Source organism: Canis aureus, chromosome 9 (genome assembly GCF_053574225.1).
Source record: "Canis aureus isolate CA01 chromosome 9, VMU_Caureus_v.1.0, whole genome shotgun sequence".
In the NCBI taxonomy this organism is placed as follows: Eukaryota; Metazoa; Chordata; class Mammalia; order Carnivora; family Canidae; genus Canis; species Canis aureus.
In genome coordinates this window covers 45,644,099-45,663,535 of record NC_135619.1, presented here as the reverse complement: position 1 = coordinate 45,663,535, position 19,437 = coordinate 45,644,099, and the positions used below count along the sequence as shown (strand labels likewise).

Sequence of the window (19,437 nt, the reverse complement as noted above, 5' to 3'; positions counted from 1 at the left end):
AACTGCCATTGTTTTCCCATGCCAGTAGACATTAGCTGAATATCCATTAGAGTGCTGGGATAATACTTTCAAAGAAGAACAGACTACCCAGAAAAAATGAAAAGAAAATCATGAAATTGATTACTATGTGGGGGAAATGACTTTGCAAGGACAGAATAAAGGGATAAATATCATTTATATGTCATTCTTATCATCTGTGAGGGAAGAGATATCTCTACAGGGTGCACCATTGTATATCAGGGGTCCTGCAGGTTCTTACTCGAGGAGGCCAGGGACAGGTAGGTATAGGTCTGCCCCCACTGTGGACAAGACTCCATGGAGACTTTCTCTTTCTGCTTTGACAGTAAATATCAGGCACTGAAGCCAAACCCAGAACATGGAAATTATGCTGGCTGGAAAGGCCAGGACTGGGAAGTTGAGAAAGGAAGGGTCATGACTTCCCCTGACTGAATGGAAAGATTCAGAGGACCATGTCCCATGGAGCTCATTCTTCTTCAAGAGTGTTCTGTTGCCTCATGGAACCACATTGTTATTAAAAAATAACTGATGAATATTTAACAGAGATAGAAAAAGCTCTCTCAAGGCAATGACTCCACTCTTTGAGGGGAACATTCTACCTAGTATAATCGTTGAGGGTGGCCATGCCACCATGGTTGAATGGAGAAATTTCCTGCAAGTAATTTCAAACAGTGGGCACAAAGTCTTGCTTTAACATGGGAGTCAGTAGAGGATGATGGTTAAAAAGCCAGGAATGTAGAGGACGGAGTATATGTATGTGTATAGGGGATGAGATGAAAGGTCCTTAGAAGCCATGGGATTCAGAGCTTCTTTAAAGTTCTATAAACTTCAATGTACTCATCTACGAAGCATACCTAGTAATATCTATCTCATGCAGTAGTTGTGAGGTTTGAACAGGGGAATGCCCACAAAACACTTGGCACAGTAGGCACAAAGGAAACGCTCAAAAAGCGATTAGGTAAACAGACTAAAGTAATCAGAAAGCCAGGGCTGCAGGGGCTTGGGTGAGTTGTTCTCAGTCTATCCCAGATATACCAAGTGCCTCTGCTCTAACTTTTTAAGGTTTATAACAATGAACTTCGTTCCAAAGTTTTGACATTCAGAGAATTTCGTTACCTAGAGTTTTGGATCATATTCCCAGCTCAATCTCTCATTGCCAATTCTGAGTCGAGGATTCAGAAAGTAGGCAGTGGGGTAGAGCCACTATAGCTTGGCTCTCTAAAGGTGTTCTCAAAATCATAGTCCCTTTGGTAACAATAAAACAAGGGTCCAAGACTCGAGCACACATGCTCTTTGTCCTAGATGCCAGAATTCTTAAGCTCTGCCAAACCAAGAAGGAAAACTTTCAGAAAGATACCCTCTGTGGAAAATCTCTGCTTCAAGCATTTGAACTCTAAGGCAGTTGCCAGGAGCTATTGATTTAAAAATCCAGGAAGGTTATGGGGTGGGGGCGGGGAGAAAATGTGCAAAAAAGGAACAACAGGGTAAGAAGGTCGAGGGAAGGAAAGAGTGAAAATGTCAACTCTATGGTAACTGAAAGTTCCAAATTATTTAGAGCAGCAGAAATTAGAAGAGCTCAACGACTTATACTGCAGTTGACAGCCAATCATGCATTAGATAATGTTTAGCATATTATAAAATGTTATGGTAACATAATCAGACTTACCTAAATTCAAACTGAATCCTAGAGACATATTTAATTTGTTTTTCCCTACACCTCCATCATGTAAATCCTTTGTCTGCTTCCCACCCTCCTGCACCTAATTTCATAAACCACGAAGATTTTAGAAGGGTCTGAAGCCCCACTGCCCCCAAAGCCCCCAATCAGGTTGAAATACAAACCAGCATTGTACCATGCTGTAACCCTCCCAGCCACAGTGGACCCTGGGAGAAGTAGAGACCACAGGCCCAGGCAGTGCACCACTTGGGCAGGCATACTCCCCTGGCAACAGCAGCCAGATGACGAATTCTCCAAGCTGGATCTGCTTCAGCCACAAGTGTGACAAGCTGTGCTATTCAAATCACACACACAGACAGGGCAAGGAGCATTTCTGAATCACAGTCACATGTCAGGAGTATTTCTCAGCCAAATAATGGCAAGAGCAAGAGGAAAAAAGCAAGCAGCAGCTCATCATCTCCTTCCTAATGTCCCAGGCCCCAGAGTGGGAGGTGCTGTTCTAATATGTAATTCAGTAAGCTTTGGAGGTAAGCTAAATGACATTCTAGATCCAGTCATCCTTGGGGAAAAAATCGGAAAGAAAGATAATAAGGACCATTCATTGCAAGCCAAAGGAATCATCACTAAGGCAAAGCTTAATTTTCTAGCACCTCATTTGATTCCTAAATTTTAAAAAAGTGCCTACATCTCAGAGGACATGGTATATAGCAAGAAGATTTAGGCTTGGAAGTTAAACAAACTTAGTCTCAAATCTTGATCTACTACTGACTGAATACAAGTTTTTTATCCTCTTAATTCAGTTTCTTTATTTGTAAAAAGGAGATAAGATCTATGTTGAAGGCTTGTTGTGGGGTCAGTGGAAATAATGCAAGTGAAAGGATCAAACATGATGCCTGCAACAGTTAGTACTCAATAAAAACTAACCCCTTCTCTCTTAAGATAATAAAGAAGACTTTAAACTAGTGTTGCTTGGAGCACTGGAAGCCAGCAAGGATGCTCTTGCAAACTGTGGAAGCCTGAGATGGCAGGACACTAGCTGCCTCCTTCCCTCTGTTTCACTCTGACTTTCTCAAATAAAGATGTAAAAACTCAAAGATATGATCATTACAAAGCTTTTCTTGCTCTGAGAAGACCAGGCAAACAAAAGACCAGAAAACTCCAAAGTTCCCAAACCATCACATACCTTAAACCTATGGAAATAGCCAGCAGGAAGCTCAAGATGAAAGGTGACTCTCAATAAACACACATAACCATCTGTGGGAGATGGGCAGATTAAACAGCCTTGTTTGTAGGATATTGTCTATAAAGAGTCACTCACCTGGCAAGTTTCATGCTCATTGTGAAGTTCAACTTAGAAAAAAATCATGTATTCACCGAGAATTTAAAATACTGACTTTCTTTTATTTTTTTAAGTTTTATCTATTTATTTGAGAGAGAGAGAGAGAGCATGAGCAGAAGAGAGGAGGGAGAGGGAGAGAGAGAATCTCAAGCAGACTCCCCACAAAGTGTGGAGCCCCACGTGAGGCTTGATCTCAGGACCATGAGATCACAACTAGAGTTGAAACCAAGAGTTGGACACTTAATCTTCTGCACCACCCAAGCGCTCCTAAAATGCTGAGTTTTATCTGGTAATTCATTGCAATGTAGGGTGGGATGGTGCCTTAAAAAAAAAAAAAAAAAAAAAAAATATATATATATATATATATATATATATATAATGTTTGCAGAGTTCTGTAGAACCTTTTTATTAGCCACTGAAATTCACAGAGGATATAAATATCACTTTGCCAGCAAAACCAGTAAATTGATTAGGCTAGGGCACTTTCTTGCCTAGAATTTTCCTATTAAAAGTTAGCATAGTAGAGTGAAAATAGCAACAGATTAGAAATTAGAAGAATTTAATTCTACTTCCATTTCTGCTATGTAATTGTGACCCCGAATAAGTCACTGAACTTCAATTGCTAATCCCCATCTGTAAAATGAAATGGCTAGAAATACAGTGTGGTGTTGAGCACCACCCTGGTGAGAATCACCAGAAGTGCTTGCCCTCACAGAATAATCACTGTGGTGGGGTCTAGGAATCAAGATTTTTTAAAAAGATTTTATTTATTTATTTGAGAGAGAGACAAGGAGAGAGAGCAAGCAGGGGGGAAGAGCAGAGGGAGAGGGAGAAGCAGGCTCCATGCTGAGCAAGGAACCTGATGCAGGGTTAGATCCCAGGACCCCAGGACCATGACCTGATCCAAAGGCAGACACTTGACCAACTGAGCCACTCAGGTGCCCCTAGGAATCAGCATTAACAAACATTTGTAAGCTTGCTGTAGTTAAGAATCTTGAATAAGATCATCTCCAGGAGTCATCTCAGAGGGGACATTGTTGTATCCTACCTAAATGCCTTCAAAGCTTGTAGTGAAAGCGCTGGTTCATTTGTAAATCAGTTCATGGTTTATGTAGCTCTTGCTTTTCTTAATCAAAGATGTTACTCCATTTTCTTCTCAGTCATAGCTAACCAAAGCCAAAATACAACATCCTGTCCAACCTTCATTCTCAAATGAGCCAAACATTTCAGTGTCCCTGACTCTCAGGTCACTGCCTTGTCCAAGAGATCTCATAGCTGTTTCCTATGTTGTTTCCCAACTGAAAACACATCTCTTCCCTAGCTGACAACAAGGTCTTCAGTTTGGTTCCAAAGCCCTGTGTCTCTTCCACTTCCTGAAACAGCTGAGATTTCTCTGGAAATCTCTCATTCACATATTTGTCCTGGTTTACTTAGCAAGTTAGAGCTGGGAGGGTCACTGCATAAGGGGGTTTGGTACCAGACAGTGTATAAAAATAAAACTAGTCAGAGCTTGAGGAGAATGACAGAGGTGATAAAATACTGGTAAGATGAGTGGCTCAGTAATGGGGAAGTCACCTAAACACTGTGTAGTGGATCAGTCATTCAGCCTCTGACGGTCAGAGATCATGATCCTCAAAAACAGAAATAAGGACATGTACTAAGTCTTCCATAAAAACAAATGTGTCTGATTTATGGTAGTATTCTTTATTCACAGATGTCTTCCCTATTGTTTGGTGTTAAAGGGTCTTTCCATTTTTAAAATGGTGGTCACACTTAGTTTTACAACTCTACTTTTTAATAACATTTAAAACCCTGTGACGGTCACCCCACCAACCCTTATTGTTTTGATTTTGATTTGAACTTTTCTTGATTCCATGTGGCTCAAAATCTACTAGGAAAAATGGACTCTTCCCCTCAGCAAACGTACATTGTCTATCATGGCTAAGGTATCTGAAAGGCAGACCCCTATCAGAAGCATGGCATCTGTACTAATGAATTTTTACCTGGCAACTTCCAATGGAATCCCTTCAAGGGAAAATTTTCTCTACTTGAGCCCATTCAGAGGCTGTGGGGTTTTTTGTTTTGGTTTGGTTTTTGTTTTGTTTTGTTTTGTTTTTATTTTTGTTTTTTAGTACATAGACTTTTTTCAGAGGGGGTCCAAGGGAGTCTGGGTTTTTTGGCAGTTGGTGGGGAAGGCACTGGTATTCCTATCTCAAATGTGGAGACAGAAACAGGAAGTGTCCATTTGGGTATCTATGTTGTCCTTTCCTCAGATGGAGCCTGTCTTTAAGCTCTGAGTCTTAGCTCACTGCATTCATTTGCTGTTACTGCATAACTTTAAGTGGGATTTCCTCAGATTTTAATACATTTGCCTGGTGACCTGAAAAAAAAATCCCTTTAAAAGTCACCATTCTGGGTTCTTCTTTTATACATTTTCCCAATCTGCTCAATACCTGTTAGAGCACTTCTGATGGAAGAGTGTGGGCAGGGGGTTAGATTTCACACTTGAGCAGCTCTGAAAAGGGATGGAACATTTATACCCAAGGCAATGTACTTGGCTGGGATTCTATGTTCCCTCGGCTATTTCTGCAGACATTTATGCTTAAAAAGAAATTTCTCCCACCCCTGCAGCCAAACTTCTCTTTTGGCTGGATACACACACACACACACACACACACACACACACACACACACATCTCCTTGCCTAAAAACAGTAGACAGGCTGAGGTAGAAAGAAACAGAATAAACATGACGACCCAGAACTATTTTACAAAGGGAGAAGGGCTCATTTTTGAGAGTGCAACTAAGCCTGAATTCCTCTTTGGAGGGATCTGCGAATAGTGAGACATAAAACAATGACTTCCATAAGGTAAAATGTCTTCTTCGATGTCTTTCTTTTGGTGAATATGATTGTATGCCTGACATTCTTGCCCCAAATCTATCCTTCAGCTTATCTGGGAGTTTATTTCTCAACTTTCCGTTAGTTGGTCAGTCCTCCATTAAGCCTATCTAAGCACAGACAGAAGAACTTGTGACTGGTGGAAGACGGCAATAAAGATTTCTTATCCTTCTCCTTAGCCAGAGTCCACATGCTGCCTGTCCCCTGAAAGCAGCTGTGGGACCCATCTCCCTCACTCCGACTAGGTCTGTGTTTAGGGCTCTGGTTTGCTTACACAGAGGAATTCCAAGTAGGATTGCAAGGGAACCCTGACTCTCATTCTCCCAGGGTCCCAGCAGGCTGATTCTGCAAAAAGATATTCCTATATCCAATGTTCATACAGAACTTCCTTATAAGTGTCTGCTTATAATTGTCAAAGTCTGATGCCAACCTTTTAAACTGATAATTACTAATACTTTAAAGGAACTATTAAGCTGCATAACTCAATGCCTTTGGGGAAGAGTGAGTCCAAATAAGCAATATGGCCTTCTTCCTTAAGACTGGGTTCATGGGGACATCCAGGTGGCTCAAAGGTTGAGCGTCTGCCTTTGGCTCAGGTCATGATCCCAGGGCCCTGGGATCAAGTTCTGCATTGGGCTCCCTACAGGGAGCCTGCTTTTCCCTCTGCCTATGTCTCTGTCTCTCTCTGTGTATCTCTCATGAATAAATAAATAAATAAATAATTTTTTAAAAAAGACTGGATTCATGTATGGATATGAAGAGTTTCTCTCTCCTTTCTCTCTCTCCAGCTCTCTCTTTTTCAAAATTTATGTATTGAATGTGTAAGTGTCAAGCATTGTTCTGCTTCTGAGAGCAGTCAAATAAGATTCAGTCACAGCCTTCAAGGGGCTCACAATCCAAGTTTCACTCATGCAAGAACAGAGACAAATACTAGGTGCATTTGGGGACAAAACTGAGGGAAACTGGGCTGATTAAAGTTGGGTGTCAAGAAGTCTTCACAGTGATGGCATCTGAGTCTTTTAAAACAGAAAATGGATACTGAGAGAATAATTACATCACCAGAAAGGAGCCACTAAATACTTCCAAGCTGCAAAATAACCTGGGACCTTGATGAAAATCTAAGGATTCCAATAAGGACCAGGAGTTTGAGTAACATTATTGGTCCTGTCAACAATTTACTGGGTACTTTAGGCTCTCCCCTCAAGCGTTCTTTAACTTCCGGGTGACTTCTAAATAGAAGATGAAAATATTATTATAAGGTCCATTTAAATAAACCTCCTATATGAAAAAATCATCTCTTCCTAGTTTGTTGAAATGAGAGTCATAATATTTATTTCATTGAGGGGGTGTGAAGCTTAGTTGGGACTAATTTACTTCAGTACTCCTTCCAGGACTCTGAAAAATTTATATAATCCCATATGTGGTTTGTAGGAATGGACTTGACAATTTGATGAGAAATAGTATGAATATTTTATCAAGGTTTTTTTTTTTTTTTTTATCATTCTTTCGAGTATAACCGCCCTTACTCCAGCTTTTCCAGTCCTTCATGACAGGCACCTGGTCACTGCCAGCACCTCCTGAAGGAGGGCCTCAGCCAATCTGTTGTGTGTGTTACTGCCTCACCAAACACCCCAGAACCTTCCTTTGTGGTGGGGCCCACTCTGTCCTCCATGCTCACTAGACTCATCATGTACATACAGTATGTGCCATTCACATGTTGACCTCTTTCCCTGAGTAAATTGTGAACAGCTTCAGGGCATCATCTTGCTCATATTTTGAACCTCTGGCATCTTACATGGTGACTAGCAGAGAAGAAGTGATCAAATAAAGCCTTGTCAAATGACTGAGGGCACAAACCCTCTGCTCTTGACAAGGCCAAAACCAACCCATGTCTTCTGAACATGGGACTTGCCCTCCGGTTTGTCTTCTTTTGCTGTTCCTCCTCACCCTAAATTTTCCCTTTTCTTTCTCAGTAATATACATTTATCTATTTAAGGCAGCAGTAGTTTTCAGCCTTGGCTACACAGTAGAATCACTTGGGGGAGATTTACAAATAAAATAAACACCCGTGCCTGGCCCACCAACACAGATTTTGATTTAATTGGTTGGGGTGGGGCTCTGGTGTTGGTATTTTGTGAATGCTCCTGTGATGAGTCTAAAGTGCAGCCAGGCTTGAGAAAACACTGATTTTAAAGTGATACTCGAGTCCCATCTTCTAAAAAGACTAATGTGCCTCTGATGAGTTTACCTTGCTCTGGATTCAAAGCAGGTGCTGTCTTAACCACTTATTAGGTAACAAATCAAACACTGTCTTGTGACAGTACTTCAGTATTATTTTGTTCTTTAACTCCTATACTTCATTTTGATTACTTATGAATGTATACACATATGTACCATCTCTCATAGAAGACCAGAAGAAACTTGAAGACAAGAACTGTGTCTTCTACTTCTTTGCCTCCCCAAGCCATGCACATGGTGGACAAAAAAAAATATTTTTGATTCTTAAAAAAAAAGAAAAGAAAATCCAAAATATTAGAAGAGGAGAAAAAAAACCTTAGTAGAGGCCATTTTAATTCCACTTTAAGGACATGTCTTTGGTAAGAATAAAAATGTTGCAAAAAGGGTGGGGCAGGATTGAAGCAGACTAGAAAAAGAGTAAATAAAAGTCAAATGGAAAAAAAAAAAAAAAAAAAAAAACTAAATTAGTCCAAAAGAAAATGTTTCCTAGCTTCTTAAGAGGGTTTTTGCAAACACTGAAGCAGAATAAACAAGAGAATTAACTTGGCTTGTGCCCTGATAAGGAGATTTCTTTCTTGGTTATATAATTTTTACAAAGTTTCCAGGGTGTAAAGAAAATAATCAGCCAGGGAGGACTCCTTCCCTTGGACTATACAATTCAGCTCTTGGTTTAATCGGGTCGCAGAGCTGCTCAGCTTGACCTGACCTCTTTCCAGCCCTGTGATCTCAGACTAAGCCGCACATTCAAGAGCCCTGGTGTAGAGCTCAATGTCATAGAAATGAGATAAAACATAATCCTCATTCTATGTCCTTGATCCCTTGGTGTAGTGGCCTCTGTTCATTGGTGGGGGTGGGGGGAACTATACCTGGTATCCTCTTCCTGGGGGTTGGTGTTCCATAGATCTGCTGATGCTAGAATGATCTAGGCATGTTCTACTAAGTAGTGTTATAAGGAGGTATTGCTTGGAACAATGACCTTAAAGACTAGCTTAAAGTACTGTTTTGTACACATAACCTAGAAAAGGTTTATCTTCATATGGCTTCTCTACTTTCTCATGAAGCAAGACCACAGGAAAGGCTCAGTGAATCGTGATGCACACCCTCTGCTAAAGTGAGATAAGTTCATCAGATAGAGACATGTTTTCTATATCAAATTTTGTCCTAGTTATTAGGTGACAAATTGAAGGACTGGTTCCAAAAGGTGTGCACATTTCTATAGATTAATTAAGTCTAAGTTCTTTTGCCTGGGCTGGCCATTTTAACACTGGTTGTATTCTATTTTGCTATAGCATTTTATTATACTTTACTATTTTATTTACATATTTTACTAATTAGTGTTTGAAAACACAATTCAAAAGCATTTAACTCTGCTCTTGATTGATTAGCAATGACAGTAACATGTTGTCCTTTGTAGATTAAGATAACACCACTGACTCATTTGATAGGATATGAGTTGATAAACTGTCACTAATCTATCCATTCTGTGCTCCTCGTTCTTCTTGTGACTAGTGGCCTGTATTTGACCTTATGAGCCAAGAACCAAGAGCCACCAAACTCCTGCCATTACCAAATAGACATAAAATAATAGCATTTGTTCCTACCAGCTACTTCCTGTTGCCACAGAAAAAAATGCAAATGACTGGCTAATTTATTAAAATAAAAGGAAAGAAAAATGTGGCTCTAATGTCTTTATATGCTAATAAATGCTAGCTAGAATTGATAAAACAAGGATCTGGGGGCCTGGAATCCATGATACCATCTACATCCCAAAATCAGGGTGTACTATCTAAAACCTAAAACAGAGATAAACTACACATTTTCAAGGAATGAGGTTAAAGATCTATGAAAATGAATGGATTAACACTGATTCACAAGGAATTTTGCTTCCTCAAATTAGAGTTTAGGGAGTAGTGCCTGACAACCCATAATGATATCACTAATAGCTACAAACTGGGTTTATTTAACATAATTTATAACCGAGGGTACAAACCAAAGGTTATTAGGTTCTACACATCTCTGGATATGTTCCATTGAAAAGAGAAGTAATAGATTCAGAACCCAGGAAAATTGAATCAATGGGGAAAGGTATCACTTAGGTAATGAGCACGCCAGGACCTGAAAACTTAAGAATGTTCCCCTAAATGAAAACAAGCAGCTCCATCTTCTCAGAACATGGCTGACTCAATCATCAAGCTGGAATGTTATTTACATAGTCCCAAGCAAACCAAGAAGAATCCTCTGGTCTGTAACCAAGGGCACTCGGAAAGTTATGTCTGGAACAGGCAAAGCCTCATGTCTGTTTCTGATGATTCCTGACTCCTTGAAAGAGAGCCAATTTACCTAATGCAGGTAAAGGGCAACAACTCCCTGCCACCTCCCCCAGAAAGGACCACCAGCATATTTCATGCCTCTTTAGTTAATAACTTGGATAGTAACATATTTAGCAAGATGGGCAAATCTGTATTCTGAATTTGCTCCATCCAACAAATCAGAACAATCACCCTATCTTCTTCCTCCTCCTGCTTGTGGGAGAGGTCACGATGGAACCTGATCCACATAACAGAATAAAGTTAAGGTCAGGCATAGGGAAAAATAAATTCCCTAATTCTGAAACATTTTACCAAAGGGATCAGATTGTGGGGTCCCTTTCTTTAGAGTGGAAGAGAAGATTGAGAAAGGGGTAGAAAGCTAAACTTTCTGGATGGAAAGGGGGTTAATTCTCATTTGAGGCCAGGATAGAAACCATCAGTAGGAAGCTCTGAGAGAGCTAACATCCTTTTAGGGGTCTCCATAGCATCTTTTGGTACTTGAACCTACTGGCTTAGGAGTTAATGCACAAGTACCCAGAGTCTGGGGAATAGTTAAATTACATGGCAGGATCTGTCTGGCCTATGGTTTTTAAAGCATACTAACATCAAGAAAAAGCGCCATCACTATTTAACTTGTACACAAATTACCTACTCCTCAACAAATACCAGCTAAGTGAAATGATCATTCACCCTTTAGAGATGGAGAGTTTGAGATTCCCTAGAGGTCCACACCTTGTCACTTACAAGCCATTGGCAAATATCAGGAGGCATGCTGACTCTACGGGCTCTATTCTTACATATTTTTTCCTGTGAGTGACTGATTTCCCACTTCATTATAACTGCTATTGGGGTGAGCAGGGATGCTGGATTCTTTACCTACCCGCTCATAGTGTTGGCCCAGGACCGACAATACAGCCAATGCTTTCAGAAGATGAACGCTAAGATTGCTAAGTACATCTTGTTCTCTAACCTTGACAGTCAGGAAACATTACCAAAGCACTCACCTGTCTTCTCTCTGAACCAAGGTACTGGAGAATCAGTCGGGTGTTTACACTGTGACTCCAGGTGTTTCCTAGGGCAGCCATCACACAGCTGGAAGCAGAAGTGCCTGAAGTGAAACAGATTATGTTTCATGATTATGAAGGCCCATTTCTTGTAATGGTGTTTCACATGAACAAAAGTCCAGTCATTGCTCAAGGTATAGAGACTCCTGGGGGGGCTCGGTTCATTACCACAAAAAGTTCATGAATTAGAGAAGGAAAGGGGATAAGGAACATGAGACTAAAAATAAAAACCAGCAAGAGTTTCCTTCAGCCTCAGTGAAAGTGACCACCCCTGGGCTAAAAGATAACAGAATTATATATCAATAAGAGGTTGCATGCAAGGCAGCTTGGAGCCATGGCTAATAATAAATCAAGCCACTCAAAATCTATGGCAGAAAGGCATAATGCTACTTCATAGAATAAGAGCCAGTTATGAAATAGTCTTAGTTTAAGAGAGTTATAAGACTTCTTTTAGCTTGATAAGAGACGTATCTCAATTTTCCTAATCAATATAGAAAAATCGTGGCATATGCACATAAAATTCCTTTGCCCTTCCAACCCCTGCACACACACACCCAGAAGAGGAATCTGGAAACTCTAACCATTTTCATATCTAATCTGTATTAGACATCCTTATCCTCAGAGAAACATTCTTTCACCTTCTAAGACCGTCCTGTAAAGGGGAGGATCTGAAATAATCATCTGAGTTTCTAGTCTGCTCCAAGTTATGCCTTAGCTACTACCTTACATCTCCAGAGCTTTGCTGATCCCTCTTGAGAGCACCAGGAGGAAACTATTCCTGCTCTCCTCCTCTTCTTCCTCCTTAAAGCCAGGCTCCCAAGCCCCACCACTTAGAAGTCAGCATCCCCTCCCTCCCATCATATCTTCTTCAGGTCTTCTCTGAATACCTGTGCCCACTCTGGCCCTAGGCCATGAGAGGAATCTTAGTCCTACAGAGCATAGTGGGACATTCATTATGACTTATATCCTGAATATCACATCTCTTTGCAATGAGGAGATTAAGTACAGAGAGGCTGAAGTCCACTGACTTAGTTAAAACATGAGGCCTTGGCCTTCTCATTCATTGCCTGCTTACTGCATCATCTGATTTTCATTCCTCAGCCTGGAGTATTGGTCTTCTTTTCTCTTCTTTGTTTTCTGGACACATCATCTTTTAGGGCAGTCGCCAACTTTGCACAGCCTTACACTACTGGGCTCAAATATTAAAGCAGATGAATGTGGGTCAGTGGTTCCAGGCTGGAGGTAATTTTGTTGGCAATGTCTAAGTGAGATTGCCACTGGCATTTAGAGGGTAGAGGTCGGTGATGCTGCTAAACACCCTGTAATGCACAGGACAGGCACCTGTAACAAAGAATTATCCAGCCCAAAACATGACAGTTCTGAGGTTGAATGCCCCTGGGTTAGAAAACACCAATCATACATTTTCTCTGATTCAAGCAGGTATGGGAATGAATTAGATGGAAATCAACAACTGGGACCATATTGAGCCTGGCGATTTTGAAATGAAGAAGAATTTAGCATAGGAAAGAATAAAATTTAGGGTGACCTTGGTGCATCATGCACATAATTCAAAACATATATGAATTAATTTGAAAACAAATTATCTAGACGGTGTTCATCTGATTGTATCACTTCCTTAACTTAAACTCCTCTAGCATCTCTCTGTGCCTAGGAGAAATATTAACTCCTGAATAATGCATCTGGGACACTTTGTCATCTGCACCGTGTCTCTCTGGACCCATTGCTCTAAGCTTTCTCCCTGGACAGTCTCCTGTAACTTCCTGACTTCCCTGTCCCCATTCTCCTTGACCTCTTGTTAGCAGCTGATAAAGCTTCTCCCTCTTTTGGCAACTAACATACTGTTTCCTCTGCTTTTTCTGGACCCTGCTGAGCATTCTTCTCCTTCTCTGTTTTTCTTCTCCCTCTCTTCCCACATAACTCACTCTTCCTTCTTTGTCCCTTTCTTTGGCCTTCTAGTTAAACTGGTTCAGAATCTCAGTTCCATTTTTAAACTTTCCTTCTTCCATGCTTCTCAGTTCCAATAAATTGTGACACTCTGTTGATTGAACTGTAAAATCTCACCTATATCTATTCCCTACCCTCTGTTCCCCCAACTCCAGCCTTAGATCAGATCCCCACTTGCTTTTCCCCGGGGATGGCTGCTAGAGCTTTCTAACTGATGTCCAAACAGCTGTCAGGTCCTCCTCAATAAAGCTCATCCTCTCTTCTGCCTGCTTACCCTCCTCAAGCACACAACTAAGCATACTCCCGTCACTTCTGATCAAGCATGCTCGAAAACTTTCAATGGCTCCCAAGTGCATCCAAAGAGTTATAAATTCATCATACTGGCATCCAAAGCTTTTCTAGTCTGTACCCAACTTGCCTTTCCACACTGCTCCCTCCATTCCACTTCATATAGACTTTGCTCCAATGTAATCACCTCTTTCCCATGTCCCCTCCACACCTGAAATGCCTCTAGGTCTACACGTTGTCTTGGATACCACTTCCTGCTTGCTACTTTCTTGGTTATCACAAACATACTGTCTTCCTCCTCTAAATTCCCATAATACTTTATTTTCCCCTCTCACGTTACACCATTTTCTCTCCTATGGTTTATTACTTGTGTGTGCTTTTCTTATCACCCCTAATACATATTTTAAGAGGGCCAAATCCATGTCTGATTTATGTTAGCCTGCCTGAATCATATATGCCTCAATCATTCTTTGTCACTAATGCACAGAAGATACTTAATAAATCCTGATTAAATGGTTAATAAGTTATTCCTACTAAACTTTGTTTTTTTTTTCCTACTAAACTTTGAACCATATTATGATATATCTGTTTTAGCGGCAGATTTACATTCTTAATTCTATCTTGCTTAAGCTAAAATTAATAGCATTTTCACATTTTTCAAACAAACTTGTTAGAAGCTTGTTGCTTGGTACCTTCTAAATGACAGGATGAAGTAAGGCTGAGCTTTCAAGTTTGCCACAAAAAAGCTAGCTACATGTGAATAATTAGGAGTTGTTAATTAGTTAAGCACTCAAACAAAAAAAATTTTTATAATAAAATTATAGGCACTTCCCAGGTGTGGAAGATGTTTTCAGGAGCCACATGTGGCCAGTGGTGACTATTTAAGAACACCATGTCCCTAACCAATGAAAACAGTATAACAAAGTACCCATAAACCTGGCTGCTTTCCAGACGGGTAAGCTCAGGTCCTGATGAAAGGCCATGAGTACAAACAAATCGGAAAAGTTTCTAATGGAAACCCTCAGTGGGTGGCTTGAGATCTATTTTCAGGGGTGCTTACAAACATTACACCACCATAAGTACAGTAACAGAGGGCTTTGAAAGCTAATGATAAGAAAAGACAATATTTTTAGAGTACTACAAGTGAGACACAAGGTGGGCCCTTTATATAAGGAGGGCTTACATCTCGTTTGAGCTTCATATCCTAGTTACATCTTTTTTGATCCTTACAGTCACCCTCTGAGGTAGGTAATATAATCATCTCTATTGACAAACTAAGGCTAGGAGAGATTAAGTAACTCTTCCAAGGTCACATGGTGGGTTAATGACAGCGCAGGGCTCAAACCAGGCTGACTGTCTTCACCACTACTCCAGTCAGCCTTCTCCAGGCTTGTTATGCCAAATAGCTCCTGCAGAGTCTGAAGACCTATCTTGGGAAGGCACTGATGGAGGCATATTGTGAGCATCTCATCACTCATCTGAATCTGTATGTCACTCTGACTCCACAACCAGCTTCCTCTGTTCTGATGTATAGTGATAACTCAGGGCAAGGGGTTTCCAGAAAGACAATGCATGCCCTGGCTTGGCAAGTTATTTAACCTCGCTCAACTGGCCTAGCAGCTGATTCATGTAAATCAGGTGGCCTGAAACTGACCCTCTCTGGTTGAAGACCTAAAAATCTGGTCAGAATTGAGAAATTATTTCACTTAATAGGACCTTGAAGAGTGGCTATAAGTGGTGGGATTACCTGAGAGAGAAGTGGGAGAAAGGAAGATGGGGAAACTGTCAGTTACTATAAATTTATAACTTTTTTTTTTTAAGGTTTTATTTATTTACTTGAGAGAGTGCACAAGTGTGGGGAGGGAGGGGCAAAAGGAGAGGGAGAAGCAGACTTCCTACTGAGCAGGGAGCCAGACATGGGGCTTGATCCCAAGGACCCTAAGATCATGACCTGAGCTAAAGGCAGATACTTAACCCACTGAGCCACTCAGGTGCCCCTGTAACTTTATTTTCAACTAGAATATTTAGTGGTTTCATGTCTTTTGACTTTCATACATTTCTATGGAAGGACTGGCATAAATAATAATTAATGTTACGTATGAAAAATCAAAGGTAGAAGGAATCTGCTTGCTGCCTTTCAGAAAAGGTGATTTCCTGGCTAATGACCTAACTGGTTAGGAAAGAGACAAGTGTGTTTTCTTTATGCTCATTTTAAGTGGGAGTTCTAAAAATTAGAGCACTCTCTCCCTTTCTCCTTTTTTTTTTCCTTTCTCCTTTTTGATGACTCTGATATTTAGACCTGCCAAGGCAGAATGACTTCATTGTATTGGAATTTGGTTTGTTTCAATACAAATAGAAAAATCAAATAAGTGAACTAGGTTTTGAAAATATTTTCATTATTGGAGATTTTTCATCATCATAGGATTGAGTTTATGGAAGTATTCGAGTAAGCTACATGGAGAAAATCTAATTTGTTTACACTGAAATCAGATCTCTCTAAAACAGACTGTGGGGACATTCATTCTTCACTCTCTGAGACTCTTTTAGGTAAGTCAAAGGCATGTTTTCTTTCTGTAATTGCTTACCCATCTGTAAAATGTGAATAATAGTTCCTGCCTCCAGGCAACCAAAGGTTCGTGGTGACTCTTAGATGGAGATATTTGATATGTATAAATGACAGGAACAATGATGATCAAACACTGAAGATTAAATTCTAAGGAGAAAGAAAGTTGAATTATCATCTTCAACATTTTTTGTTCTATTAATAATGGGGCAAGCTAGTAAAGCTCAGTAATGAAGTGGTTAAAACAACAGGACTTGGATTCTGAAATATCTTTCATGACCACTATCTTTTGGATCCAATTTCCCATGCCTGTGGAGTGGGAGTTGGTTACAAAGATACATTTCTCACAAGGCAAGGGGCTCTCTCTCTGTTCTGTACACAGGGTGTAGTCCTTGTGTAATCGGACTGAAGGAGGATAATCAGGTTGCTATGTAGCCTTGATTTCCAAAAAGGTAATGGGCTTCTGGTACCAACCCGTGTCAGTATCTAGAAGAGGCCTGTTGGGGGACCTTCAATGAGGAAGCTCTTTCTCTGAAAACATTTCAATTTATGACTCCTCTAACTAAGCATTTCTGGGAGGTCAAACTAAAAGTCTAGTACATAACATAAAACTGTCTGCCCTGTAGCAACAGGATCAACTTTAAAAGAAGAGACTTTTCTATGTTAAAAATAATGAAAGTATTAAAAAAGCACGGACTCCCAGAACAGGGGAAAAGGAAAAATTCGCAGTCCAGGAGAGCTGGATATTCTGGACATTGGTCCCTCCCGTCCCTTTAAATGAAAACCAACTTATTGAGATTAGAAAGAGAGAGAGAGGGAGAGAGGACAGAAAGACAGGAAAGAAAGAAGGAAAGATGTAAGAAAGGAAGGAAAGAAGGATAAAAGGAAGGAAAGAAGGAAGAAGGAAGAAAGGAAGAAAATACCTATACATCTTTCCAGGACTGAAATAAGTTCAGGATGGGGATGGCATGTTAGCATTGGAATGAACAGTCTCTTTCTTTGTCCTCAGATCCTAAAGTATGTTCTATGTAACGCATAATAGCATATGGTTAGCTGCTGGCTACATGGCAGGACCCTGGAGTTCTATTTCCAACTTAGCTGTGGGCTTTTAACAAGACTGGGTGGGAGAAGGAGAGTGACATAACAAAGAACATCAGGGCAGGCCTTGGCAATGACCAGTTACTTCACTCTCTGAACTTCCAGTTTTCTCATCCATGACAAGGGGTTACTGACAATGATTTCAGAAGTTCCTGCCTCTACTAACAACTTTGAATCTATGGCATTTTGATGACAAGAAATTAGTTCTTCTTTCTGGAGCTCACTTTTCCCAGAAGTTTAAGAATGTTCTGTTCCATGTGTTATCTTTGAATGGCTGTACACTACCTAACCCTCATTTAAGCCTGACGAGACTACAGACATGTGGTCCTTTTCTTAAGAGTAGATTTCTCTCCAGACTAGGGATTTTCTTAGTCTATCCTACTTACTAAAAACCTTATGATGATTAAACATGTGATGGCCAGTGGCCAAGTCCCAGCAAACACAACTTCATAAAAACAAAGCTTAAATAAATGTGGGAGTCTGAATGAGAGAGTAAGGATCAGAAGGGGATTACCATTCATGAAATTAAGATTCTCCTATTGAAAACCAGGCCCATGGAAGAGGCTGAGCTTCAGCATATATTTTTTGTTTGGTCATTCATTTGAACTGGGGAAGTGACTGAGAATCTTGGTTAGCCCCAAACAAAAGATGAAGTAGGGAAATATTTAGATCTGCTTTTTCCTAAGTTTCTCAGAGTAGCCCAAATTACCTGTTTGTATATCATCAGGTCTTATTTTATTCGATGCAGAAAGCCAGAATTTCAGCAAGCAGTGTTGAAGAGGATGAATGGGGTATAAAAGGGAAAAAGACTGCCTAGGCTAGGTTATTTCTAGAATAACAATTCAAGATGACCTACAAGCTCCATGAGGCCACAATGCAAAGGTATCACATAAAAGAGACTGGGAGAGGTTCACACATCTATCCTCCAGCAAAATTAATTTCCTTGGGGGTTTGTGGTTCATTAACTGAACCTGTGAACCAGCTGTATTCAGTTCAGTGTGCACTCTACTTCCTCAGGCCTTTAAAATTGACAATGGTCTGTAGGTCAAGTTCCAACGGAAGTGATATTTCTGACCTAGCTCTATAAATAGAGCACTGGAAAAAACCCATCAGCTGCAAATGGCCCAGGAAACACACGCTATCTATTAAGTAAGTAACCGCAGTATCTGTACTGCCATTTTAGATGAGAAAAAAATATCTTTTGTTATTTATAATCTTCTGAGCTTTGAGATTCTCAAAATACTTTAAAGCTATTAGTCTTCTTTCAGATTTACAAATAAAGGATCTGAGGCATAAAACCACACAATAACTGCCTCAATGTCATCTGTGCATTGAGGAAGGCATTTGGCCTGATACAGAATTAGGCTGCTTCACTTTGGTAAAGCAGAAAATTTCATCCCCAATGTTTCTTGGCTAGAGGTGAAAGATCTGAATGCAGTCCAGGGTCTTTATTTGCACAACACACCGAGGATCCACGTTCCAATAATACTTGTTAGTGAGGAAGGTTAGAAATGTGAAGACAAGAAAAGGCGGGGCAATCAGAACCTTTGGAATGCAAGAGTTAGGGATGGGTTAATCCTCCACAGCAGAAGGAAGAAACAGAGCTAGCTAATCACTAGGATGAAGACTGGTATGTGCTAGCACAAACCACTCAAACAACTCCATTGGCTTTGTGTGGGGAGAACATACTTTAAGTTTCCCAGAGTCTTAGTATGGTTATGTAAGTCATCATCCAAATAGGACACTTTTGAAAATGAAATGGGGACATTTTAATAACTATATTGGGATAACAGAGATAAGCCAGGACTGTTTTAATAAAGCAAACCAGGATGCACATGGGAAATCTCAAGACGGGATGAAGGTAGCTCACCCTACACGAAAATGGTCAGTCTACAACCTATCTAATTTACCAATCAAAAGTTTTATAGGGCATACTGCATAGAACTTCTCTGCTATGTTTGCAGTGACAAGTATGAAA

General features: G+C 40.3%; 1 protein-coding gene across 11 annotated transcripts in view; it reads right to left on the bottom strand.

Moving 5' to 3' along the window:
- Positions 1-19,437, bottom strand: part of RAD51B (RAD51 paralog B) — a 682,017-nt gene that overhangs the window by 147,691 nt on the left and 514,889 nt on the right. For 10 of the 11 annotated variants that reach the window (XR_013386416.1, XR_013386415.1, XM_077909744.1 and 7 more), the window contains one exon: positions 11,486-11,589. Coding sequence is in view for 8 of the 11 variants with exons in the window: in XM_077909744.1 (XP_077765870.1) it covers positions 11,486-11,589 (104 nt within the window). In the remaining 3 variants the exon portion in view is untranslated. Of the gene's footprint in view, positions 1-11,485; positions 11,590-16,383; positions 16,512-19,437 lie in introns of all 11 variants that reach the window. The other variant, XR_013386417.1, reaches the window with a different exon arrangement.